General features: G+C 56.8%; 1 protein-coding gene across 2 annotated transcripts; it reads left to right on the top strand.

The window, feature by feature from the left end:
* The first annotated feature begins 1,761 nt into the window (after positions 1 to 1,761).
* RAPGEF3 (Rap guanine nucleotide exchange factor 3) lies at positions 1,762 to 24,558 on the top strand. 2 transcript variants are annotated; one of them, XM_059682667.1, is made up of 29 exons: positions 1,762 to 2,387; positions 2,841 to 3,053; positions 9,294 to 9,347; positions 9,442 to 9,548; positions 9,761 to 9,882; positions 10,033 to 10,201; positions 10,821 to 10,905; positions 11,239 to 11,299; positions 11,407 to 11,483; positions 11,671 to 11,817; positions 12,343 to 12,455; positions 12,723 to 12,811; positions 13,118 to 13,196; positions 13,372 to 13,522; positions 13,605 to 13,687; positions 14,460 to 14,499; positions 15,050 to 15,214; positions 16,159 to 16,240; positions 16,518 to 16,664; positions 18,975 to 19,072; positions 19,523 to 19,648; positions 19,735 to 19,916; positions 20,085 to 20,175; positions 20,305 to 20,355; positions 21,243 to 21,330; positions 21,765 to 21,829; positions 22,727 to 22,781; positions 22,874 to 22,945; positions 24,130 to 24,558. In XM_059682667.1, exons 1-29 carry the CDS (start codon positions 2,382 to 2,384, stop codon positions 24,246 to 24,248), a joined length of 2,937 nt encoding a protein of 978 aa, XP_059538650.1. In that variant the 5' UTR covers positions 1,762 to 2,381; the 3' UTR covers positions 24,249 to 24,558. The 2 variants fall into 2 exon arrangements, with proteins under 2 accessions (XP_059538650.1, XP_059538651.1); XM_059682668.1 differs by lacking the exon at positions 15,050 to 15,214 and having other exon boundaries at positions 1,771 to 2,387.
* The last annotated feature ends 315 nt before the right edge of the window (positions 24,559 to 24,873 follow it).

Below are 24,873 nucleotides of genomic sequence, written 5' to 3'. Positions count from 1 at the left end.
GCCATCTTCTCAGGGAGGCGGAATGAGAAAGAGATGTGAAAACAGAAAGGCAAGGCAAGGATATGTTGAGGGAGAACACAGGTGGGGGAAAGTGGGTTGGGACACTTTCATTTTCACCGATTTGAATGACTTTCATTTGCACCCCACTCCTCAGTTTGTACCCTTTAGCTTCCTCCCTTAGACATATAGTCCAGATCAGAAGAATGAATATAACATATACACAACACAGCATAGCATGTGGTTTCAGTGAAGTTGGGCAGCCTGAGGTCAAGCCCCAGCTCCATTATTTACTAGCTGTGTGGCCTCGAAAAGTTACTTAATACCTTTGAGCCTCAGTTTCCCCATCTGCAAAGTGGTAATTCAAAGGGTAATGGCAGAGATTACATACTGTACATGTGAAGCACTTGGACCCGTGCCAGGCACTGACAGGCTATTGTGGCCCACAGAGAGGTCTATAGAAGCAGACGTCCTGCCTCATTCCCCAGCTCCTTTTCCACCTGCCCAAGGTGGGGGCAGTAGGAATAGTGTTCTGACCCCACTGACCGTCTCTGGAAACTCCCCTGCAAGTGCTTCTAGACCAGGTCACTGGCCACAGCAACCTGAAACTTCAACACTCCCCACCCCTAACTCCCCCTGAACACTCTTCCCCAGGAGCACCCGTGACTGCAGGACCCCAGCCTGCTATCCCTTCCTGCCAATAGCCAAGCTGTTCTTCCTTCTGCCAGCTTCCCAGGGCTTGGGTGGGTGGATTGGGGCTCGGGTCCAGATGGTCCTCAGGTCCCCCTCCTTCCCTGGAGGGGCATGTCAAACTCCACCATGGTTTCTCACAGTGTGGACAGAGCAGGGAACCTGAGGGTGCTAATTCCAAACACCAATCTCCCATTTCACACCAATAGGACTGAACCTGAATTGGGGGTGTGTGTGGAACTTGCGTTTTGATGAGCTCCTGGGGAGATTTTCTAATGCACCATCATCACAACGAAAACTGGCAGCCCCACCCCAGCTCCAAGAACACAGTCAGCGGTGCCAGATGGGGACTCGGTGTCCCAGAGCAAGGGGACGGATTGTTAGAGAAGCGCTTGCCCCAGTCCAGGCAGGCTCCGCAGCAGAGGGGAAGGGACAGCGGTGGGGCCGAAAGGGAGCGAGTCCTAGAAAGTCGGGGGCGGGGCGCGCGCCTCTTTCTAAAACCCTCATTAACTTGCTGAGCAATTACCGGGGCGCCGCAGGAGTCGCTGCATCTCTGCCGCGTCAGAAGCTGGAGTGGGGCGGAGAGGGAGGCGCTGGGCCACCTGCGCGGCGGTGGAAACTGAGGCCCAAGGAGGGGCGAGCCTGCACGGGACTCTGCAGTCCGGGGGCTAGGCTGCCACCGCCCGCCGCCTGGGAGCGCGAGTGGAGGACCTGTTCCTCCCAAACGCCCTCTTTTCTTGAAGCTCAGCCACAGCTTCATAGCTTCATCCATCTCGAAGCACCGTCCTTCCTCTCCAGCCTCAGCTTCCCCAACCGCGCCCGCGTGTGCACGGAGGGCGGAGAGGGGGGAGTGGGGTGGGCATCTGGGCGCGCAGCGGTGGGCGGCCAGGCAGTGGGATTCCCCACCGGAAAGCAGCCCAATCCCTCCCCATAGACCCTGAACCGAAACAGGAGGCAGAACGCCCCAGCCGGGAAGCGGCCTCGGCCCGGATTTCCCTCCCGGGTGGGGCCGCAATGACTCACCTCCTCCACCCCCCTTCCCCCGGTTTCCTTGTTTGCATTTGTCCTCCGGGCCACGTGGCGACCGGTGCAGCCACTCACCGCCCCTGCCCGGTCACCTGGGCCTAGTGGCCCCGGCACACCCCCCACACACCCCGGGGCGCTCCTGCCCCCTGGGGTTTCTCGGAGCTCGGGCTCTAGCCCGCTCTGCAGACCCCAGAGTCGGGTCTCCACCCCTGCCCGTGTCCGCCCCCTGTCCTACGCCCTCCCTCCCGACCGTGAGGCTGGAGCCTCCTCCCTGCCCCCTCAGCTTGTCCGGGAGGGGAAGGGGGCGGGCAGCACAGGGGGTGTGACAGCTCCCGCCCGGACCAGTGCCAGCTGCAGCCTCGCTTCAGTGCCCCGTGCCAGCTGGCTCTTTCGTCTGGGACGGAGGTGGAGGCTCGGGCTCCTTGTCGCCGAGGGGGGAGGCCCCCCGCGGGCCCCCAGCCCTCCACCCACCCAAGAGGAGCCTCTCCTCCCAGCCGGCCTCTGGCTGCTCTGGCGGTGGGTCCAGCTGGGAACTGGCCCTGGTCACTGCGCCCGGGACTCAGAGCCCGCAGCCCTCCAGGATCCCCCTGTCGGAGCTGACGGGCTCGCTGGGGAGCCTCCCGGCCTTTTGCTAGAGCCTGCAGGGCTGAACGAGCTTGAGAAGGATCATGAAGGTGGGTAAGGTGGGGCCAGGGCGAAGAGCAGCAGAAGAGGGAGCCGACTGATGGGGAGTTTGGGTGGGAGAGAAAGGGTTGGTCGTGGGGAGGGAGGAGGGGAGAAGAAGGGTTTGAGCTGAGGCTACATTTCTGGGGGATCCAGTGAGTCCATAGCTTCAAACTGGGAGGTGGTGGAGGTCCCTGCAGGGACTTGGGTAGCGGGGTGGGGCAGAAGTCCAAAGAAGGCCGGGAAGGAAGGCTCTACCTCCCGCCAGCAGGAGACCCCTAAGTGCGCCAGACCGACAAGACCCAGCGAAGGTCTTCCTGTCCCTCCCCCAGCTCCTGGCAGGGCTGCAGCACCTCCGCCTGTCCAGTCCAGAGGATTCTAAGGAAGCGGTGCTGCCGGGGGAGTTGTGTCCGGGTCCAGCTGCCCCAGCCCCATGGCTGTCCGCCTTCCTCCCCTCCTCACAGGTGGGCTGGCCAGGTGAGAGCCGCTGGCAGGTGGGCCTGATTGTGGAGGACAGCCCAGCTCTGGGAGCACCACAGGTGGGAAGCCTACCCGACGTGGTGCCCGAGGGGACGCTGCTCAACATGGTGCTGAGGAGGATGCACCTGCCCCGAAGCTGCTCCTACCGGCTGCTTCTGGAGCACCAGCGCCCCAGCCGAATCCAGGGGCTTCGCTGGGTGAGTGCTCATCGCCTGCCCAGGCCAGGAACCGGGGCTGCAGCGTCTGGATAGGGAGCACAGGCATGCTGGTGGTGGCCCAGCTTGCTCTGGGAGTGTGGGGGGTACTGCTGGATGGACAGCTGGTCAGGCAGCTTAGCTTCGGTATGGGCATGTGTGGGTGGCTCACACAGCTGCATTGTGTGTGTGTGTGTGTGTGTGTGTGTGGTGCCCAAGTGCTTCCATTTAGGCATGGGGAAGAGGCAAGGGATTTGCCATTTATCCATAACCTCTGCGTGCCTTGGGTTAGGTGCCTGTGTGTTCTCCCTGTGGGGGGGGGGGCAGGGGGGGCGGAAGGCCAGGTCAAGTCAGGACTGAGGTAAACTTGGTTACAAGTCTCCACATATCACCGTGGCAACCTTCCCGGTTAGTGAGCACCTGAACTGCACCAGTTCTGTTTTTTGATTTTGGGGTGAGGTGGTCATGCGAACGTTGCCAGGCATCTGGCATGGGGGAGTTCAGGGAAGGATTCTGAAAAAGTTTAGAGAATCTGAGGCGGCTGGAGTTCCCCTTGTCATTGGATAACAGCTGTGGAGCTGCAAAAGTGAAGGAGAGAGCAGGAGCGGGTCATGGTGGGGTGGGGTGCAGGATAATGGTTGCAGGATCCAAATTGTCAGAGAAGCTCTCCTCAGTCTCCTAGACTTAATACAGTGGCTTCACCTGAGATTCAGTGTGTGTCTTGTGTGCCCACCTGTATGTGTGTGTGTGGGGGGGGGGGGGGGGGCGGTGCCGGGAGGGGACTTGGGTAAAGGCGTGGTGGGAAATAGGAACAGATGACAGACTTGGGGGAGCTCATCTCTTATGGGCAAGTCCCGTCGAATAGAAGGACCACCATCTTCTGCCTGCTCCCTCCTGCCTCTCTCAACCGCCATTTATATTTACCAAAACATGAGGCTGAGTTGAGAAAACTGAGGCCCACCAACATGAGGGGGTCATCCTGGCGATCAGAATTGAGAGGAGAATCTAGGTGGCAGTCCCCCAAACCCTGCCTCCCAGGGTTTTCCTGATAAGGGGCCCCCTGGCCTTGGTCCTGCTCAAGATGGGACTCTGGAGGAGGCAAGGGAGCCAGTCACTTCTAGGCTTAGCTTCCCCCCCTCCCCCTTCCGGGTCCCTGGCAGTAGCTACTGCTTGGAGCCAGTGGGCTGGAACACTCCCTCCCTCTTTCCCTCTCAGGCTATAATTACTTGTGCATTTCCTGTCCTTTTCCCAGCTTGTAGAGGCAAGGTGGAGAGTGGGGGGAAGGTCAGGTGCTAGGACAATGAGGTCACTGGAGGATCCCCTGGGACCCAAAGTCTGGGAGTGGGTAGATGAGGCCGCCAGGCTGTCTCCTGACCCCATCCAACCCCTGGTGTGCTGGGAGGCCAGAGGGTGGGGGTGAGGGTTGTTGGACTGTAAATGGGGTCAAAGGCACAGAAGCAGGCTCCTCCCCTGCCAGGTAGGGGGGCAAGTGGGGATTGTTGATTAGAGGGAACTTAGATTTTTACGGCTGCCACACCCTCTCCTGATGGCCTTCTCTGGGGAATGGGGTGGGGTCATTTCAGCCCATTGTGTCTGTGACTCTGGGTACCTATAAAGCTGCACCTTAAATCTCTGGATGATGCCTGTGGCCCATGAAGAGCTCATGTGAGAGGGACAAGCGCCAGGCAGGGAATATGCACACACAGGGTGAAGGGGGGATGTTGTGAGGAGCAGAGCCCAGAGTCCCAGAAGGACAGTGCTGGCAGTTGTGCAGCCCCTGCCTACCTCTTAGGAAAGCAAGGGGAAACCTTTGCGTTGGTGGGACAGGGAGAGGTGGCATCCTCTTCACCATGCCTAAATGGGGGCACTTGGGCACCACACACACACACACATGCCACCTCTCCCTGTCCCATCAGCTTCCTGCAGGCTACAGAGAGCACTTTCTGTTCCTACTGGACCGGGACAAGAGAAAAATAAAAGCAGATTACAGCAGGAGGGCCGGAGGTTAGCTTACCAACCCGGACAGAGGTGACACTGGAACGGAATGGAAGAGCATCTCCTTGGAAAACATGACGGGGAGAGATTGTTTGGTGTCTGGGAACCAGCAGAGGGCTCAGCCTGTGTAGAGGCAGCGACGAGATCTGGAGGACCTCTGGTGGGTCCCATGAGCCCCCAGAACCCTGGGATGCTTCTCTGTGAGTGGGTGTTTTGGGGATGGTGTGTCTATGCTCTAACTCAGAAAACATGCTTTCACCCATCCTGTCCAAATAATGGTAGTAGCTAGTAGTTATCTAGGACTTATGTCCCAGGCACTTGTCAAATACTCGCCCAACAGCCTGTGAAATAGGTGCTAATGTCATCATTTCATTTTAGAGATGAGTAAACAGGGGCACAGAGAGGGTAAGTGACAGGTCCAGAGTCACACAGCTGCTAAGGGACAAAGCTGGACTTTGGTCCTGGGTAATGTGGCTTCAGAGTCCAGGTTCATGGTATGTTTTCTCTTGCTGTGGATGGTAACACTGACACTCCAAAACATCACCCCACCTCATGCCACCTCTCCCTGTCCCACCATGACTAGCCCTGGCCTGAGACCCTAGCCATGGGCTAATGGAACTGGTCTGACGACAGGTCCCCATGTGTCTGTCTGCACTGCCAGTCGGGCTCTGACACCAGTGACAGGGAGGGCAGGTGAGGCAGGTCAGGTGCTGGTGCCATGGGAGCTAGCTGGCAACTCCTCTTCCACCCTGAGTAGTTCCTGTGAAGGCATGAGAGGAGCTGGGCGAGGACCTTCACCTCCACCCATGTCAGCTACTTCTTTTCCCACTGAGAACCCTAAGCTGACCCTCAGGGTCATCGGGCCACGGACAGGGTCAACAAGGTACATTCCTTGTACAGTCCAGGGCCCAACCTGAAATAAAGATTAATCAAGTTATTAACACTTAATAAGCAGTTACTACAAGCCAGGTCCTGCTCCAAGTGCTTTCTGTTATTCTCATTTGATCCTTATAATAACTATGGGATAGTTTTCTTTTTTGGGGTGGGGGGGTCAGACAGGTGTTTTTATCACCAACCCCAGGTGCAGGTGAGGAAACTGAAGCACAGAGAGGTTAATAAGCAGCTCCGGGTCACACAGCCAGCTGGTAATGGGAGAACCAGGGTTTGAACCCAGGCATCCAGCTCCAGAACCCACACACTTGACCACTGCCCCTGAATAGCACCCGCACCCCAACATGGTGCCCAGAGGGACTATGATAACAAACCTATTGAATTTGTTTTACCCAGTGTTCTCCAGGCTTACTTGCCCATGGAACATTCCTGAGTAGAATACCTCTGCTATTTCAACTTCTATGGCACAGTGGGGGAAACATGGGGTAGTTGCCATGGAGATGGCAGGGCATCGTGGCTAAGCGCATGGGCTTTGGAATCAGATGGGCACAGTGTGAATCCTGATGCTTATTTTACCTACTCTCAGGGTATGTTATGCAACCTCTGAGCCTCCTGCTCTCTAGCATGAAATAGGAAGCAAACATTTGCGTTGAGGGTCAGCGCTGGTAGCAGTTATTAGTAGGATCTCCCATTTCTAAGCAGTGTGTGAGTTTCTTCGTCTCTCTGAGCACCTGCTTTCCTTGGCAAAGTGAGAGGGCTGCCTTTTGAGCCCTCCTCGGCTCTGATGGGCCAGAGCCGCTGACCCTCAGTGCTCATCCCCTGGGGCAGGACAGGAAATGGCTGAGGCAAGGCCTGTGGATCTGGGATCTGGATGGTGACCAACCTGGCCACATGACCTGGCACCTCCCCTCCTGAAGTGCCCTCTGGGGTCAGAATAATACCAGGAAGGGAGCGTGTGCTGGAGCCTGGGTTGTGGGCACCAAAGGGAGTTGGGGCAGGGACTGGGGCCACCTGGGCATTTTGACATGAAAAACAACAAGTCATTAGCACTCAGCACTGTTTGTTCCAACACTGGGGGCTGGCTGGGTAGCATTCCTGCCCTTCCTATTTCCCTGGCTCCTCCTCCTCCTTCTCCTCCTCCTCCTTCTCCTCCTCCTCCTCCTCCTCCTCCTCTTTTCCTGTTGCTAAGTCTCTAGGGCTCTGTGTCTGGCACCAGGCTGGGCCCCATGACCCGGGCAGGGATACCCTTGGGACACCTAGTGACTTCCGCTCAGCGCTGGGCCAAGCATCTACACATGCCAGGCCTCAGGCCTCTGCCTGGCAGACGGTGGAAGATGCCAGAATCAGGGGAGGGGGTTCTGGCCCCAGGCCTGGTTGTACCCCAGCTCCCCAACCAGGTCATTTTCAGGGACCTGAGTGCAGATGGGAAAGCAGGAGAGGGAGAGAGTGCTGGTAAGAAGAAGGGGGAAGGGAGAGGAAGGGGAAGGTGTGGTGGGTGGAGCGAGACCAAGAATGTGAGCACTTCTGGTCGGAACTCGAGTTTATCCGAGGCTGTCTGGCTGTCTCAAGTGTGTCTGACTGAGTTACCTGAGCACTTCACCTCAAGAGTTTTGTTTCCTCGTAAATCAAAGAAGACAGATCATACCTGCCCCGCCTCGCTCACGTCTGATCCTATTTAATACAGGATCAGAGGGAGTCACAGAGGTGATCATGCTTTGTAAAGCGCTCTGCCTCAGGGAGGGCTCGCACAGGAAGGGCATCCTGTCCAGGGATGTCCACAAATTCTGGTTCTCAGGTGGCAGAGAAAAGGGTCGGGAGAGGTTTTCATGGCCAACATCCGGGGCACCTAGGCTGGGTGGCTCGACTGATACAAAAGGCAGGAAGCCTGTTCACCGATGTTTCTACGTAAACCCCGTCTTCTGGAGTTTCTGTGTGCTTCCCGGCCCTCCTCACTCTACAGGGTTAGGGACTAGCAGCAGCATCTCAGAGAGGTCAGGAGCGTCCTGCAAGCAGCCGCCCTTTGCTTCTCAGATGAGTAATATCAGCTGACGTGTACACACAACTCTATACCAGGCAGTGCTGTATTCAGAGCCACACTGCTGATAAATGGAGGAGCAGGGATTTGGAGCCACGAGTCTGGCTCCAAGGTTCGTGTTAACCACCAGGGTGCGCGGAAGCCCACGCAGGGCAGGTTTGCCCACGGACCTGTGGTTGGGGACAGACCTTGGCCCTGGGGTCAGGCCTTGTGTCGCCAGCCAAGGAACTAGTGTTCCCGGCCTCTCAGGGCCTTCTTATCGCATGTCCTCATGCTCTTTCAGGAGCAGGTAACTGGGAGCCTAGACACACCTGGGCCCAAGTAAGCAGAACTGGGATCTCGGGGTGCTCATCTGTGGGGATGAAGTGCTTGGGTGACTGGGGACAGGATAGCAGGGTGGGGAAGAGGCGATGCCGGGCACACCGTATGATTAGTGAGTATTTGTTTACAGTTGTCGCCCCTCATCCAGCGGCTATGTTCCAGGACCCCAGCACGTACCTGAAACCAGGGACAGTACTGCATCCTATACATACTGTTTTTCCTAAACACATATATCTGTGCATTTAAAGGAAGAACTTTACTACTTGTCTTTGGCATGTCCAAATCGCTAGCACCATTAATGGTGCGCTTTGGGGCCAGTATTAAGTAAAATAGGGCTTACTTTTCTTTTAATCCTCACTGCAGGATATGTTACTGATTTTAGAGAGAGGAAGTGGAGGGGGAGAGAGAGAGAGAGAGAGAGAGAGAGAGAGAGAGAGAGAGAGAGAAAGCGAAGCATCAATCAGTTGCCTCCCCTGTGCACCCTGACCAGGGATCGAACCTGAAACCTAGGTATGTGCCATGACAGGGAATCAAACCTGTAACCTTTTGGTGCACCAGATGATGTTCCAACCAACTGAGCTACCCGGCCAGGGCTAAGGATTATCACAACAATGGATCTGATAAGCCAGGCACTACTAAGTGACTAACGGGTGGGTAGTGTATACAGTGAAGATATGCTGGACAAAGGGATGATTCATGTCCCAGGGGTCAACACAAGATTTGATCACACTGCTTAGAATGGCACGCAATTTAACACGTATGAATTGTTTATTTCTGGAATTTTCCATTCGGACCACAGTTGAGTGTGAGTGAGTGAAATCTTGGAAAGCAAAACCACAGATAGGAGGGAGACTGCTGTATTTGTTGAATGAGTAGCTGAATAGATGCGTTTGGATTGGGGGTTGGGTAAGGGGTGCAGGGATGGGGGAGGGGTGGGGTCCGGGAGCTGGATTTGAAGGAAGGCCTGGCATTAACGTGCAGACTCTTCCCATTGCCCTCAGACACCACTCACCAACAGCGAGGAGTCCCTGGACTTCAGTGTGAGCCTGGAGCAGGTACAAGTCTGACGGTGGAGCTGGGGGGTTTGGGGGGTGCGCGCAGCATGGCCAGCGGGTCAGGGCCTGAGCCAGCTGTGCTGCCCGCCCCCAGGCTTCCACAGAGCGGGTGCTCAGGGCGGGGAAGCAGCTGCATCGACATCTCCTGGCCACCTGCCAGAACCTCATCCGAGACAGAAAGTACCACCTTAGGCTCTATCGGTGAGTGGAGGCCTTGCCGGCCTCCTGGCCCAACCCCTCTGTTTTTCTCTTCCTTTTCATTCTATTCCTGGCATCTGGGCCTGGCCCTGCTTCTAGCAGAACTGGGGCTGGGCCTAGGAAGGTGCCTTTTGGATGGACAGTTGCTCCCTCTCGCCTCTCCCCTCCTGCCATTTGACTGTCCGTCCATTTCCCTGTCCCCTTAACTCTTGTAGGCAATGCTGCTCAGGCCGGGAGCTAGTGGATGGGATCTTGGCCCTGGGGCTTGGGGTACATTCACGGAGTCAAGCCGTGGGAATCTGTCAAGTCCTGCTGGATGAAGGTGCCCTCTGCCATGGTGAGCCTGAGCCCAGGGCAGGGCACCTGGGGCTGGGCAGTCCTGGGGAGCGGGCATCTGGGGTAAGGAGGGATGAGCATTGTAGTAGGGCCTCAGACCCCCTCAGCCTCAATTTCCTCTCCTCCCCCATGTCTGGGCCTCTTCCCGCAGTGAAACACGACTGGACCTTCCAGGACCGAGACACCCAGTTCTACCGTTTCCCGGGTCCAGAGCCGGAGCCCTCGGGAGTCCATGAGCTGGAGGAGGAGTTGGTTGAGGCCATGGCCCTGCTCTCCCAGCGGGGACCGGATGCCCTGCTCACTGTGGCACTTCGAAAGCCGTGAGTTGGCACCCTGCACCCTGCACCCCAAGACCCCAGGCCCCACACGACTCCAAGACCCCATAGCTTCTCAGTTTCATCTCTGAGGGGCTCCTCGCTGAGAGACAGGACCCCAGTTGGATCAGAGGCCTGAGCTCTGACCTGCATTCTGCCAGACTTGCTGGGTGATCTGAGCCCTCCTTCCCCACTGAGCCCGTTTCTTCCTCTGTAACTGAGGGTGTGGGGCACGAGGCTTCTGAAGATCCTGCCCACTCTGAGTGGCAGCAATGGCTGAGAGAGGGTGGGCTCACGAGTCCTCAGGCAGGTCTGGGTTCAAATTCTGGTTCTACTGGCTGCGAGCTGGGCGGCCTCGGGCCTTTCTGTGCCAGCTTCCTCTTCCGTCAAAGGAAAACAAGAATGCCCACGTCACGGGTTGTCGTGAGGACAATTGAAATGATGCGTGTGAAGCACTTAGTCCCATGTCTGGCACAGTGTGAACTGGGGAATGGCTGGCCATTAGTGATAACAATCCTTACTGAGGCACCGGCTGGCCTCAGGCCTGTGCTTTGTGGGTGAGTGGTCCCAGCCCTGGTCCCAGCTGGAATTCATCCTTTGCTTTCTGGTCCTCCGTGGCCTGCAGCCCAGGGCAGCGCACGGATGAGGAGCTGGAACTCATTTTTGAGGAGCTGCTGCACATCAAGGCTGTGGCCCACCTCTCCAACTCGGTCAGTCGCAGGCCCCGCCCCGCCCCGCCCTGCCCTTTCCCCAGGAGCCTCCTCTCCTGTGACCACCCCAGGAGGCGCCAGCTGCTGGCCCAGAAAACATGTCCCTCCCCTTCTGACTATGGCTTGGAAATTTCCATCTAAATTGCTGTTCCCAGCATCCTTGTCTGAAAACCCTCTGCCTCTCTTAGCCCTCCCCCACCCCCCAAATCCCAGGCCACCTAGCCTAGCCACACTTCTGCCCCCGGGCACTCATGTCTTTGGGCCTTCCCTCCTCACCCCTCACCTGGCCCTCTGCCCTGGACTTGCCCACTGACCCCCTCTCCCTCCCCACAGGTGAAGCGGGAATTAGCAGCAGTTCTGCTCTTTGAACCCCACAGCAAGGCGGGGACTGTGTGTAAGTCAGATAGTTGGCAGGAAGCTGGGCACCGGGGACCTGGACATGGTTGGGGGCCCCAGAGAGGTGGTGGGTGCTGGGGCGTGTCTGACCTGTGCTCCTCTCAGTGTTCAGCCAGGGGGACAAAGGCACCTCGTGGTACATCATCTGGAAGGGATCCGTCAATGTGGTGACCCATGGCAAGGTGAGTGCGCCCAGCTCCCCAGCCCCCTGGGTGGTAACTGCTCCCAGGTCATGCCCACGGGCAGTGCCTCTGGTGGACCCAAGGCTGCTGACACCCATGTCCTCCCGTGCCTCGGAGCTTCTCCCCGCTGTGGCTCTGTTTCATGAGGGCTGGGGCTGGGCGGGCTGTGACTGAGGCCTGGCTCCAGGGGCTGGTGACCACACTGCATGAGGGAGATGACTTCGGACAGCTGGCTCTGGTGAACGACGCACCCCGGGCAGCCACCATCATCCTGCGAGAAGACAACTGTCATTTTCTCCGAGTGGACAAGCAGGACTTCAACCGTATCATCAAGGTGCCGTTGCTGGGGGTGGGGAGGGCAGGTGGCAAGGACGGTTCTCTGGAGAAGTGTGGGGCAGGGGAGGGACCAGAGAGAGCCCGTGAGGGGCAGGGAGCGAGGAGATGGAGAAGCTCAGAGATGATGGCTGGAGGCGTGAGCCCAGCCTGGGGGTGTGAGGAAGTCCACAGCATGCTGATGAGGTTCCGTGAGCCCGTGAACTCCGCTGTCTGTGCGGGAGACCATGGGGGCAGTGGGGCTACCGAGGGGTCGGGGACTAGGGTGTGAGGGGGGCAGTGTAATGGAGAGTGGGATCCGTGGAGGAAGGGCAGGGAGGGATGGAGCAGAGGAGGGGCTCAGGCTGTGTGATAAGCAGGGGTGGGATGAAGGGCAGATCCAAGTGGTGGGTGTTGAATAGGGTGGGAGAAGGGCTGAGGGTCCTTGTGGGGCTCAGGGTCTGAAGGAGGGAGGTGTGGGGAGAGGTGCCCGAGGTGGGGAAGGGGCATGGTGTGTGCTGAGCACTGGGTGTGGCTTGTTCTTCAGGACGTGGAAGCAAAGACCATGAGGCTGGAAGAGCACGGCAAAGTGGTGTTGGTGCTGGAGAGAACCTCTCAGGGCACTGCCTCTTCTTGCCCCCCAACCCCAGGCAGGAACCGGTAACACACCCACCAAGCTCCCTCTCCACCTTCTCTCCTCCTTTTCCCAGGCTTTACTCCCTTCCTCCGTGTCATACCCCTGCCTGCTGGCCTCCTGGGTAGAGAGACATCCCGGGACTCAGATGTACCCCTGAATAGCCACCCCTCCACCCCTAGGTGGGGCAGGGCAGACAAATAGGGAAGAGTGATATGACTGATTACTGCCATCTGTCCAGGTTGTGGGGGGAGGGGGTGGCACCAGGGCATGGATTGGCCATTTTCTACCAGGTATACGGTGATGTCTGGCACCCCGGAGAAGATCCTAGAACTGCTGTTGGAGGCCATGAGGCCTGATTCCAGTGCTCATGATCCAACAGGTAGGGACAGGAGACACCTGCTTGCCTGACTCATCAGGTGGTCAGCGCAGCCTGGGAGAGGGCTGGGCACCTGCCTCTGACCTGATTGGGTGCCGGCTTGGTCCGTGGGGCCAGTTGGCAGTAAATCCTCATTCCTGTGCTCTTGGCTTGGGTAGGGAGTGCAGTCACAGGGGTTGGGCATCGGTGGTACTTTGACCATGGCAGCATTAGGGGCTGGCACTCCAGCTGTGCGTGTACCTGTGTCCAATGGGCTTGACCTCTGAAGCCCCACCTGCCACCTGTCTCCCATCCCTGCCTGCCCTACAGAGACGTTCCTCAGTGACTTCCTCCTGACCCACACAGTCTTCATGCCCAGCACCCAGCTCTGCGCTGCCCTCCTGCACCAATATCCTTCCAGCCCCAGGGACGGTGTGTGGAGTGGGGAGAAGGGATCGCTCATAGCATGGCTGTGCCGAACCCTCCAAAGTACCAGCCTCATGTCAGGCCTGTCAGCACCTTCCCCTGCCTGAGGTGCGGGGGTGGCTCAGTTGGATGCTGTGGTTTCCTTGACTGGCGCCCACCTTCCACGCGGAGCCCGCGGGAGGCAGTGAGCAGGAGCGCAACATCTACATCTGCAACAAGAGACAGCAGATCCTGCGGCTGGTCAGCCAGTGGGTGGCCCTGTATGGCCCCCTGCTCCACACTGACCCCGTGGCCAGCAGCTTTCTCCAGGTACCTGGGAGTGAGGCAGGCTGGACAGGGCTGCCCGGGTGGACACGGCTACAGCGTCTCAGTGCATCTTGGCTCCTCCCAGAAACTCTCAGACCTGGTGAGCAAGGACGCCCGGCTTAGCAACCTGCTGCGGGAGCACTGGCCGGAGAGGCGGCGGCACCACCGGTAACTTTGGCTCTAAGTTAACTTGTCGCAGGCATGACAGGCAGCGCCTTGCGGACTGAGCGCACCAACTCTGGACTGAAACCCAGGCCCTACCACTCACAGCTGTGCTGTCTGAGCACGTGACTGCACCCCCTCCACCCCCCCAGGACTTCGGGCTCCTGTCTATAATGTGTTGGGGGGGAGCACCTACCTCATTGCACGGGAAAGAGTTACTGCTCCTTCCGAGGGCAGAGCAGTGCCTTGCGCATGTGCATGCGAATGTTGCCTGTCCCTGCTCATTTGTCTAGTCCTGCTTGTTTCAATGAGTCGTTCCCACCAGTCCCTTGCTCTTCACCCTCATGTCACGGCACAGCCATTCTCACACATCAGTCATTTGTGTGTCACTCTCCTGTCCCGAATGCACCTGCTGCTCTCACTTCCTCCATCCCGCACCTATTTATTACCCAGCACCATCGGTGCCAGTTCCTGCCAGCCCCACCCAGTAAAGCTCCTAGACTAGCTTCCCCTTCCCAGACATTGCCATGGGGACAGCTCACTGAACCGTCTGACCCCTGGGCCCATATCCCCCTTGAACTCCTTTTCCCTCCCCTGATGGTCTGGGGAAACCAGGATCCAGGGCCCCAGTTTCAGCCCCTTTGCCCCTTTTTAGGGGACATTCACCAAGTCTACGAAACTCTGCCCCTGGGGTGAGGGCGGATGGGACCCAGAGCTCCGGGCACCTCCCTGCTCCTGCCTGGCCTCCAGTCTCACCCCCTTCTCCCTTGCTCCACAGGTTGGAAAATGGCGGTGGGAGCGCATCTCCTCAGATAAAGGTGTCTGCTCGAAATCGGCTCCTCTCGCCTCTGTCAGCCTCAGCTTCTTCCCTCTGCTCCCCCGTGACTGTAGGGTCCTCCTTCATCCCCCATCTGAGGGGTCCTGTGTGGAAGGTTCCCATGCACAGACACCCCTCATGTCCCAGGTCCTACGGGGGCACTGAGGTCTAAGGTCACCCCTTTACCCCACCACCACCTTAGACCCCGTTAGCAGTTCCCACCAGGTGAGCCTCTGAGGCCCAGCAGCTCCAGGTGGCCAGCGAGGGAGCCCAGAGGAAGGCAGACCCTCCTGGGAGTCAGAGGTGGCCAGTGCTGCTCCGGGGGGACCCAAGGGGGGAAAGAGGGACTGGAGCTGAGATTTGGACGAGGAATGGTGGGGAAGGGACTGGAAAGGTAGGCTGGGGCTGACTGTGGGGAGTGCTGCATTGGGAATAAAATCTAAAAGCCTCCCCCGGGCTTCTGGGTCTCCCCGTGCCTCTCCCACCTCACCCCGCCCCGCCCCGTCCCCCCTCGCTGCTGAAGACACTCACGGGCCCCTTCTCTTCTATAGGTGAAGCTTGTTCCCACCTCAGGGCCTGGACCTTTCTTTCTCTGGCTCTTTGACTACCTGGATCCTTCCTATCGTTCTGATCTCAGCCAGAGTGTTGGGTTTCCAGAGAGGCCCCTTTCCATCTCTCTATGCAGAGCAGCCCTCCACTGGCCACTGGCCTGCAAGGTGTCTACTGTGATTTTCTTCAAAGCAGGATCACCATGTGGAGTTGTTGTATTTGTCTAGTTGCTCATTGGCTGTTAGTATCACAACCCACTAGACCGCGGGGCTCACGGTGCTGCCTGTGGCTGGCACTCGGGAACCGCGTGGACTGGTCCTCATGTGCCAGACACTGTGTAGGAGCCTGCGATGCAGTCCTGGGCTGGGAGAGCCAGCCTTGGCCTTAAGGGTCAAGCGAGGGACCATCTTATGCTCAGGGCTAAGACGGGGGTCTCTGAAAGCAGGGAAGGGAATGGTTGACTCAGGGTCAGGGTCATGGTCAGGGAGTGTCCTTGAGAAGTAATTGTTGGAGCTGAGAGCTGTACAGTGTGAGGGGGAGGGGCCCACAGAGGAAGGGCTGTGGGTTTGACAGGACAGTTGACATAGCTGGTAGATAAGGGCACAGAGAGAGGGAGGAGCAGGGGAGGATTTCAGCTGGGCCACTTAACAGCTGTGCTGCCTTGGGCATGTTCCTTAACCTCTCTGAGCCTAATTTATCTGTAAAATGGGAATAATAATAATATTTTTGTCAAAGGATGATTCTGAATATTTAGATACTTCGAATAAGCGTGTCCATAGCCTGGCATGTAGCAAATAGCAAACTAGCAAATGGTAGCCGAAGGAGGAAAGGGAGGAGAAAGACAGCTGAAGTGTGTTCACACTAGAACAGCTCTGGGCCTTTTTGGCAGGGGGGATGACACGTAGGGGGGCACACCCTCATTCTTAGCCACCATCTGTCTCTTTTCCTGGAGCCTTGGTCCCAGGGTCTCACCTGGCTCAGGTTCCCTCAGCAAGCAGGGCTTGTTGGTGTGCATGCTGTGCAGGTCCCATGCTCCCAGTGACAAAGGCCCCTCCCTGGCCCTGCATGCTCTCCTCTGTGTCCTCCCGGCCTTACTTTCTCTCCCTCTCAGGCCCGGAACATGTCTGTTTTGCTCCCCGGCCCGGATGAGTCTCTCCCCAGCAGCAACTGTGCCATCCGAGTTGGAGACAAAGGTGGGTGGCCTGCACCAGCCAGAATATAGCTCACACCCTGCTGTGGTCACCCTTGACAACAGTGTGGCAGGCCAAGGATGGCACCCTGTGCTCCTTGGGGCCTCAGGTCCAGCCTCCCCCTCTGCTGGGCTCAGGGCCTCTCCCTGCTCTGCACAGTGTGCCCACCCAGGCTTCTCCTTAGTGCCCTGGCCTGCTCCTTGGAGCCCCTCCCACTGTTTGCTGCCCTTTCTGCTCCAAGCAGTCCCCTCCCACAGCTCAGCCTGATCTTCCTCTCCAGTCCCCTATGACATCTGCCGGCCAGACCACTCGGTGCTGACCCTGCAGCTGCCTGTGACGGCTTCAGTGAGGGAGGTGATGGAGGCGTTGGCCCAGGAGGACGGCTGGACCAAAGGGCAGGTGCTGGTGAAGGTCAACTCTGCAGGCGGTGAGTTGTGTGTCAAATAGGGTGGCCCCAAGGGAGGAGGGGCCCTCAGAGCCATGCCCAGATCCCCCAATTAAAATCATCATCTTTATTGTCTTCATCACTGTTCATGATGCCTGGCATTTGTGGGAGGTTGGTGACATCTCTTTAAAGTGCTTTAAATGTGGTGCTTGTCAGCATGAACTCTGGAGCCTGCTGCCCGCATCTGAACCCGGCTCTTTAGCGCCCTGTCTGCATGTCCTTGGGCACACAGGGTGCTTCATCTCCCCATGCCCTGTTTCGTCATCTGTAAAACGGGGGTGAGAAGAGGACATGCTTCATAGAGGAATTGTGAGGACCACATGGCTCATCTGTGGAAGTGTTTAGAACAGTGTCTGGCACATAGCACTCCTTAGGTATTAGCTGCTACTGGTATTCTTATCATGCTTGTATATTCACTTCATCCAATAACAATATTATGAGATAGGTACTTTTGTCCTATCTCAGACAAGGAAACTGAAGCTCAAAGGGATTAAGTGACTTTCCCAAGCTCACATAGTGAGTGTAGCTAGCTTTGAGTTTAGCATGGTGCCTAGCACAAAGCCAGGCTCAGAACATGGCAGCATGGATTTTTAAGACCCGCCTTCAGAGAACTTAAGGACATTAACAGCCACTGTTGTCTGTGAAGGATGCTGCCCAGGTCTGACCACGGGAGCCCAGGATAGGCTGGAATTAGGGGCGTCCAGAGAAGAAGGGCAAGGAGTGGAGGCAGAAAAGCAAAACCTTCTCCCTTCAGGACCTGGGGAGACAGGATGAAGTCACCTGTGCTTACGTGCTCTGGAAGCATTGCCCTCTGGTGGCCACCTGGAGAGTTGCGGTTGCCCAAAGCCAACATCTATTGATACCCTACTCAGAGCCAGGTGCTGTTTAGAGAACAGATTTCTAGAGTGTTGTGATCAACACCCTTGTCAGTAACCGATATTTTATTACAACCCCCCTGCTATGTGTATATTTTCTTATAAGTCATATACATGCATTCCTACACTAATGTTATGTAATTAAACTGGACACTAAATAGAGGTACAAAACAGATGAGAAAACTAAATTTAAGTGGAAGAGCTAATATTTTTCCTGGATGTGTGGATGGCCTTGTGTACCTTATTTTGAGGTTATGGTCTAGGAACTGAGGACTCAAATATGACTGAAAACACAGTCTCAGTCCACAAGAGCTGATGAACATCAACACCAGGACTTCTGTAAAAGCACTTCCCAATTTTCATAGAGCTTTTACATGTATCATATACGTGTAGCCACTATTTATATAAACTACTAGGGGCCCGGTGCACGAAATTCATGCACTGGGTGTGTGTGTGTGTGTGTGTGAGGGGGGAGTGTCCCTCAGCCCAGCCTGCCCCCTCTCACATACTGGGAGCCCTTAGGCGTTGACCCCCATCACCCTCCAATCGCAGGATCAGCCCCTTGCCCAGGCCTGACGCCTCTGGCCTAGGCGTCCGGCCCGGGCAGCGGGGACCTGCAGTGGCAGCAGGGGGTGCCGCGATCTCACGGGCTCCGCCCCTGCCCCTGCAGGATGCCTCTGGCTGAGGCGTCCAGCCTGGGCAGCGGGGACCCGCAGCTGCAGCAGCCCCGCGATCGTGGGCTTCAATTTAGGCCCAGGCAAGGGACCCCTAGCTCCTGGGACTGCCAGCTTCTACCGTGCCCAGCTCCCATCGCTGGCTCCACCCCTACTTCCTGCTATCACTGGCCAGGGTGGAAAAGGCACCTGATTCTCCGATCATTCTCTTAGCTCCCCCCTGGGTTTCCGATCACTGTCAGTGGAAGGGGGCTTCATCCTGTTTTCCCTTTTGCCTCCCTGCATTGTGCCTACATATGCAAATTAACCGCCATCTTGTTGGCAGTTAACTGCCAATCTTAGTTGGCAGTTAATTTGCATATAGCCCTGATTAGCCAATGAAAAGGGTATCGCTGTACGCCAATTACCATTTTTCTCTTTTATTAGTGTAGATTTCATTTGACTGCATAGTGAGGGCAACTCTTATTGTCTCCATTTGACAAAGGAGGAAACTGAGGCTCGGGGGGGGCTTCCACCTTGCCCAAGGTCTTTCTGTCTCACTAAGCATCCCCTTTCCTTCCCCTCCGGGAGTGTGGATGCATGGGCATGTGCACCTGTGCACTGAGAGCACCTGGCCAGGACTCTAACCCTGATACTGAGAGAAGGACCTCCCAACCTCCCAAACAGGGCCTCCACCCTGCCTCCAGCTGCTCCCCGGCCTCACTCCCTGTCCCCACCTAGTGCATCCTCTGCTCTCTTTGCAGATGCTATTGGCCTGCAGCCAGATGCCCGTGGTGTGGCCACATCCCTGGGGCTCAACGAGCGGCTCTTTGTTGTCAACCCACAGGAAGTGCATGAGCTGGTAGGGTCAGGCAGGGTGCCAGGACCCAGGGCAGATCTGTGTTTTGGGGGTGGTAGGGATGGGCACTGAGGAGCGCGGGGCCTGGTCTGGCTGCTGCTGGGCCTTAAGTGGAGAGAGGAAGGAGTGGGTCTCGGCTGATGGGGTATTCCAAAGGGTGCAGAGGGGCGTGCTGATTGGGAGCTCTCAAGGAGAAAGAGGAAGATCTGCCCCCATAGGGGCTCCCCAGGAGATAGGAGCCCTACAGGGAGAAGTCTCGGTATCAGGGAGCTGTCAGGAAGATGCCTCCTTGGGAAGCCCTATCATCTAGAGGCCCCTTCGCTGCCTGCAGCACCCCTGCCCTCCCCAACACGCTCTGCTCATGGACACAGAGTCTACCCCAAACTCTTCTCCCGCCTGGTACCTTTCCTCTGGACTCCTCGGGCACCCCCCTGAGTACTCTCCCCCCTGCAGACCCCACACCCTGAGCAGCTGGGGCCCACGGTGGGTTCCGCTGAGGGGCTGGACCTGGTGAGCACCAAGGACCTGGCCGTCCAGCTGACGGACCACGACTGGAACCTCTTCAACAGCATCCACCAGGTGCGGGGAGCGGAGCCGAGGGCAGGACAGCAGGTGGCAGGCATCTCGAGTGGCCTGTGCTGATCTCTTGCGCTGCCCCCTCCCAGGTAGAGCTGATCCACTACGTGCTGGGCCCCCAGCACCTGCGGGACGTCACCACCGCCAACCTGGAGCGCTTCATGCGCCGCTTCAACGAGCTGCAGTACTGGGTGGCCACGGAGCTGTGTCTCTGCCCCGTGCCCGGCCCCAGGGCCCAGCTGCTCAGGAAGTTCATTAAGTTGGCAGCCCAGTGAGTGCCTGTGGGGATCCCCGGGATGTGTGGCAGAGTCCTTAGGCCACTTTTTCTTAAACCTCCCGGTCCCTGGTCAGGATGTTGCCAAATCTGGATGTTGTCTTGAAGTGGGGCTCTGTGGGTACGGCTGCTTCCCCTGAGGGTCTCTGGTTCTTCCGCTAACAGCCTCAAGGAACAAAAGAACCTCAACTCCTTCTTTGCCGTCATGTTTGGCCTCAGCAACTCGGCCATCAGCCGCCTGGCCCACACCTGGGAGGTAGGTGTTTCCTGGGGGGTGGAGGGGTGGCCAGGCCCTCCCCCCACCCCAGTCCAGAGGTTGGACCCCAAGCCCATCCTGGGGACAGGACCCCGAGCAGCCTCATCTCCATCCACCTCTCCTTCGCAGCGGCTGCCCCACAAAGTCCGGAAGCTGTACTCGGCCCTCGAGAGGCTGCTGGTGAGTGCTGGGCCGCGGCCCGTCCCTCCAGAAACCGGGCTTCTTGGCTTCCCAGCAGCCCCTCTACTGTCCTTGGTCACTGCCAGGGGTTCCAGCCCTGAGCCGGGACCGGGTTCTCTCTTGCCTGTGAGTGTGGGGAGCTGGCTGAAGAATGGGTGTGTAGCATTATGGAGGGGGTGCATAGGGTAGTCTGTCCCCCAGGATGTGGGGATTAGGGAGGCACATTTGCTGTGGCTCTGAGGTCCTGTGTGAAGACCAGGACGGCACATGTGGTATCTAGCCTGGGTCGGAGGTGCCAGGGGAGCACCGGGACTCAGGAAGCAGGTCCCGGCACCAGCACCCACAGTGTGCCAGGGCCTGGCTCTGGGAGCCTGTGGTCAGACTAGGCCAAAAGGCGAGGAAAAAGTTGAGGAGCGGAACTCCAACTCCCAAGAATTGTTGGGGGAGTTGAAAGGTTTTGACAATGTTCAGGAGAGAACTGGCTCAGAGGTGTTCTTATCAGTATGGCTCTGGGAGCTCTTGAGCGAAAAATTCACCTGGTGGGGCTCAAGAGGGTGAAAGGAACTTACCTGCCAGAGAGGGTGGCCATGGGGGGGCGGGGGGGGGGGAGAGAGATCCATGAAAGCTCAGGGCCCTGTGACTAATGGCTATGAAGTTTCCTTGGCGGCTAATTGGAAGCCAGGAAGCCACATGCACACATGGCCTTCCCGCCTGCCACAGAGCCTGCCTTGGTGAGATGTGGGGCTGAGCAGAGGCTGAGCTCCAAGAGTGGGCATATGGCCCTTCTTTGGCGGGGGATGGGGGGGGGCATTTGCTTGTGTTACAGTATGTGGTGAGCTATGGTGGGGGGGATCTTCCCTTTCTCACTGTGACTTCTTTCCTCCCAGGACCCCTCATGGAACCACCGAGTGTATCGACTCGCCCTCACCAAGCTCTCCCCTCCTGTCATCCCCTTCATGCCCCTCCTTCTCAAAGGTAATGGGACCAGAGCTTACCTTCCAGCCTCCATCCTGTCATGCATTCCTGCGCCTGTATGTCTGCATGTCCACCCAACCCTCTCTGAGCGATTCCAATGTGCTGACGCCTTGAGGGGCACAGCGATGAATTAGGAGTTCACAGGCTAGAAGTTCACAGGCTAGAAGTTCACAGGCTAGAAGTCCACAGGCTAGACGTTCACAGGCTAGAAGCAGAGTCAGCACATGCAGACAGGCATTGGTGACATCAGATGGCCTCTGCTCTGAGGCCTAAGAGATACAAGAAAATTGCTCCAGGAGTTGGAGGGGAGCCAGTGGAAGAGGGCAGTGTGGGGTGGAGGGGGGATGAGGCTCATTATTGGCCCTTCACCTTTCTTGGACTGGTGAAGGGGAAAGGCGTTTGGGGATCTTTGAGCACAACCAGTTTCTTTGCAGACATGACCTTTATCCATGAGGGAAACCACACCCTGGTGGAGAATCTCATCAACTTTGAGAAGATGGTGAGTTCCAGGAGAGCAGTCGCCTCCTACTGGATTGGGTTGGGGGCTCTGGCTATGGCCTTGGAAGAAAGTGCGGGGGTGGGGGAGGGGCGGGGGGATGTTAGGAGATGGTCTAAAGTTATTAATAACATGAATGTGAAGACTTATTTTAAATTAGCCCTTTCGTAACTCCATTGTATACTGGAGAGCCTGCTCTATTGGGGGTCCTGGGGGGCAGCCTCAACTATCTCACCCTTCAACGACAGCCCCTCCCAGGCCTCTTCCTCTCTGAGCTCTTCCTGACCTCTGTTCTCCCACTTCCTGGTTCCTGCTGGGCCTCTGCCTGTACTGGGGCAAAGGAGACATGCCCCCCTCTCCCACCTACCCCCATAGCCTCTTAGCCTCTAGTTCAGGGGTGGGCAACCCCTGGCACGCGTGCCAAACTGGCACGCCAGTAACTTTTGCTGGCACGCAAAACCCTCTCTTACAATCTTCCATTTACAATTTTTTTCTTAATATCGACTTTTTTATTTTTCAGATAAATTCAGTGTAGGTGCATCTTAGATAAATAAATAATTTTACATAACATGTATACATTAAAAAATAAATGTATTTTTCATCATCATATACTGTGTTTTTGTCGCTCGAATGAATTTTATTATTTCTTCAAGGTTCTTCACATACGTACACCTTAAGAGATATCAAGTAGGCGTAACATGTTCTCAAAAAATTAGGGTTGGCACGCTGAAGAATTTTGAGTCAGAGATTTTGCTGGTTTGGGCACACACTCACAAAAAGGTTGCCCACCCCTGCTCTAGGTGCACCCTGCTCTCAGGGAGCTCGAGTTCCCAGCTGCCCCACTGGCCAGGCCGGGGTTCTGCTCTCAGGCCTGGTCTCACGTCCTTGCTTTGTCCACAGAGAATGATGGCCAGAGCCGTGCGGATGCTGCACCACTGCCGAAGCCATAGCAACGGTGAGAGGACTGGCCCCCCTGGGTAGGTGCCCCCCAATGCCCCCTTCCAGGCTTGGCTGTGTCTTCCTGACTCCCCCCTCTCTCCTACCCAGTGCCTCTCTCACCACTCAGAAGCCGCGTCTCCCACCTCCATGAGGACAGCCAGGCAGCGAGGGTTTCCACGTGTAAGTGGGGCAGGGTGGGTGCTGATGCGTTAGCGTGTTTAGGCACTTGCATACATGATACATCTGTGATACCTGCTGATAGCGTCACAGCACCTCTATGACATAGGTGGGATGTTATCCCAGCTTAAAGATGCACAAATGGGCTTGATGTTAAAATAACTTGCAGAGGCCACACAACCTTGGTGTATTAGGACGATGCTCTAACCAACTGAGCTACCTGGCCAGGTCATTTTCTTGTTCTTTAAAATAGCTTTATCATTCACACACAGATACATACATTTTATATATATATATATATATATATATATATATATATATATATATACACACACACACACACACACACACACACACACAAATACACTTTTAAATGCCTCATATAATCCTATATAATAAAAGGCTAATATGCAAATTGTCCCCTCAACTTGGAGTTCAACCAGAGGGCAGGGCCGGCCGGCCAATTGCCCATAGCCCCTCCCTCCGAAGAGCCCACCCAATCGACCATGATCAGGGTGGGCCGGCTGGACCCCACCCATGCACAAATTTATGCACCAGGACTCTAGTACAGTGGGGCCTTGACTTATGAGTGTCCTGACTAACCAGTTTTTCGAGATACGAGCCGTCTCTTGGCCGATTTTTTGCTTTGAGTTGTGAGCTAAAATTCGGGTTACGAGCCAGCTTCAGATACCCCACCACTAGTTGGCGCGGCGAACGTCACAGTGAACGCCACATCAGCCCAGCATCACCTGTCTCACTCGTTCACTTTAAGATTTGACATACGAGTAATTTGAGTTACGAGCTCCGTCACGGAACGAATTAAACTCTTAAGTCAAGGCCCCACTGTATATATATAATGCCTCACATATTATATATATAATGACAACAGAATAATCTTTAGTTTTCGTTGTTTTTAAACTTAGTAAAAGAGATACTATGCTATATGTAATCTTGGGGACCTGTTCTTCCTGTCTTAACCAACTGCTGTTCTGCCCCCAGATCAGTGGGGGGTGGGAGAGCAGTCTTCAGGGCTGGGATGGGAAGTGGCTGGGTGGATGGTGCAGAGTGGGAAGTGGCAGGGAGGGTGGTGGAGGGCAATAAGGCCGATTTGCTCCTCGGAGGGGGAAGAGATGGGCTCTACAAAGCAGGGTCCAGGCCCTCCCTGACCGCCTCCCCCATCCCGCCAGGCTCGGAGCAGTCCCTGAGCACCCGGAGTCCAGCCAGCACCTGGGCTTATGTCCAGCAGCTGAAGGTCATCGACAACCAGCGGGAACTGTCCCGCCTCTCCCGGGAGCTGGAACCTTGACGAGGGGGCTGGGGCTGGAGCAGCAGGCACTTCCCGCCTGGAAAGCCAGGGCACGCCTGGGCCCAGGGGCCCGCAGGCCGGCCGCAGCTGGGCAGGGCTCTCCGAGGAATGGACTTGAGGCCCTGGATCGGGCAGCGTGGAGGCATCTGTCCCCTGTGATGACTGTCAGCCGAGGAGGACCTCAGAGTGGAATGCGCTGAGGCCCAAGCCAAGGAACGGGGGATAGAGAGGCCAGAGTGGGTGGGAGAGCAGAGCAGGCGCTGGGACTCTGTGTTCAATAGAGAGCTCTCCACACCAGGCTTTTTCCAGACTCTGTGCCTCGTGGCTTTGTTGTCCAGCCGTCTCCTGGCCCCTGTGGTGTGTTTGCACAGTGGACTCGAGTGTCTGCATTTGTGTGGCATGTGTGTGGCAGGGGCAGGACCAGTGGTGGGGAGGGCGGGGCGGGAAGGGGCAGCCCTGTTTTCTTTCCATAGCACAGGAGAGAAACAGTTGGGTGTGGTCAGGGCTGATTGTGCAGGAGTGGTGGTCCCTGGGGAGCCCTATTGTTACCGTAAACTAACAGAGATGCCTGTGTGTGAGAGCCCAGCCCTGTGGGGTGTGGCAGGGAAGGCGAGGAGCTGAGGAG

Source organism: Myotis daubentonii, chromosome 2 (assembly GCF_963259705.1).
Source record: "Myotis daubentonii chromosome 2, mMyoDau2.1, whole genome shotgun sequence".
NCBI classification, from domain to species: Eukaryota; Metazoa; Chordata; class Mammalia; order Chiroptera; family Vespertilionidae; genus Myotis; species Myotis daubentonii.
Note: the sequence above shows the minus strand (reverse complement) of the source record. Positions and strands in the feature narration are given on the sequence as shown.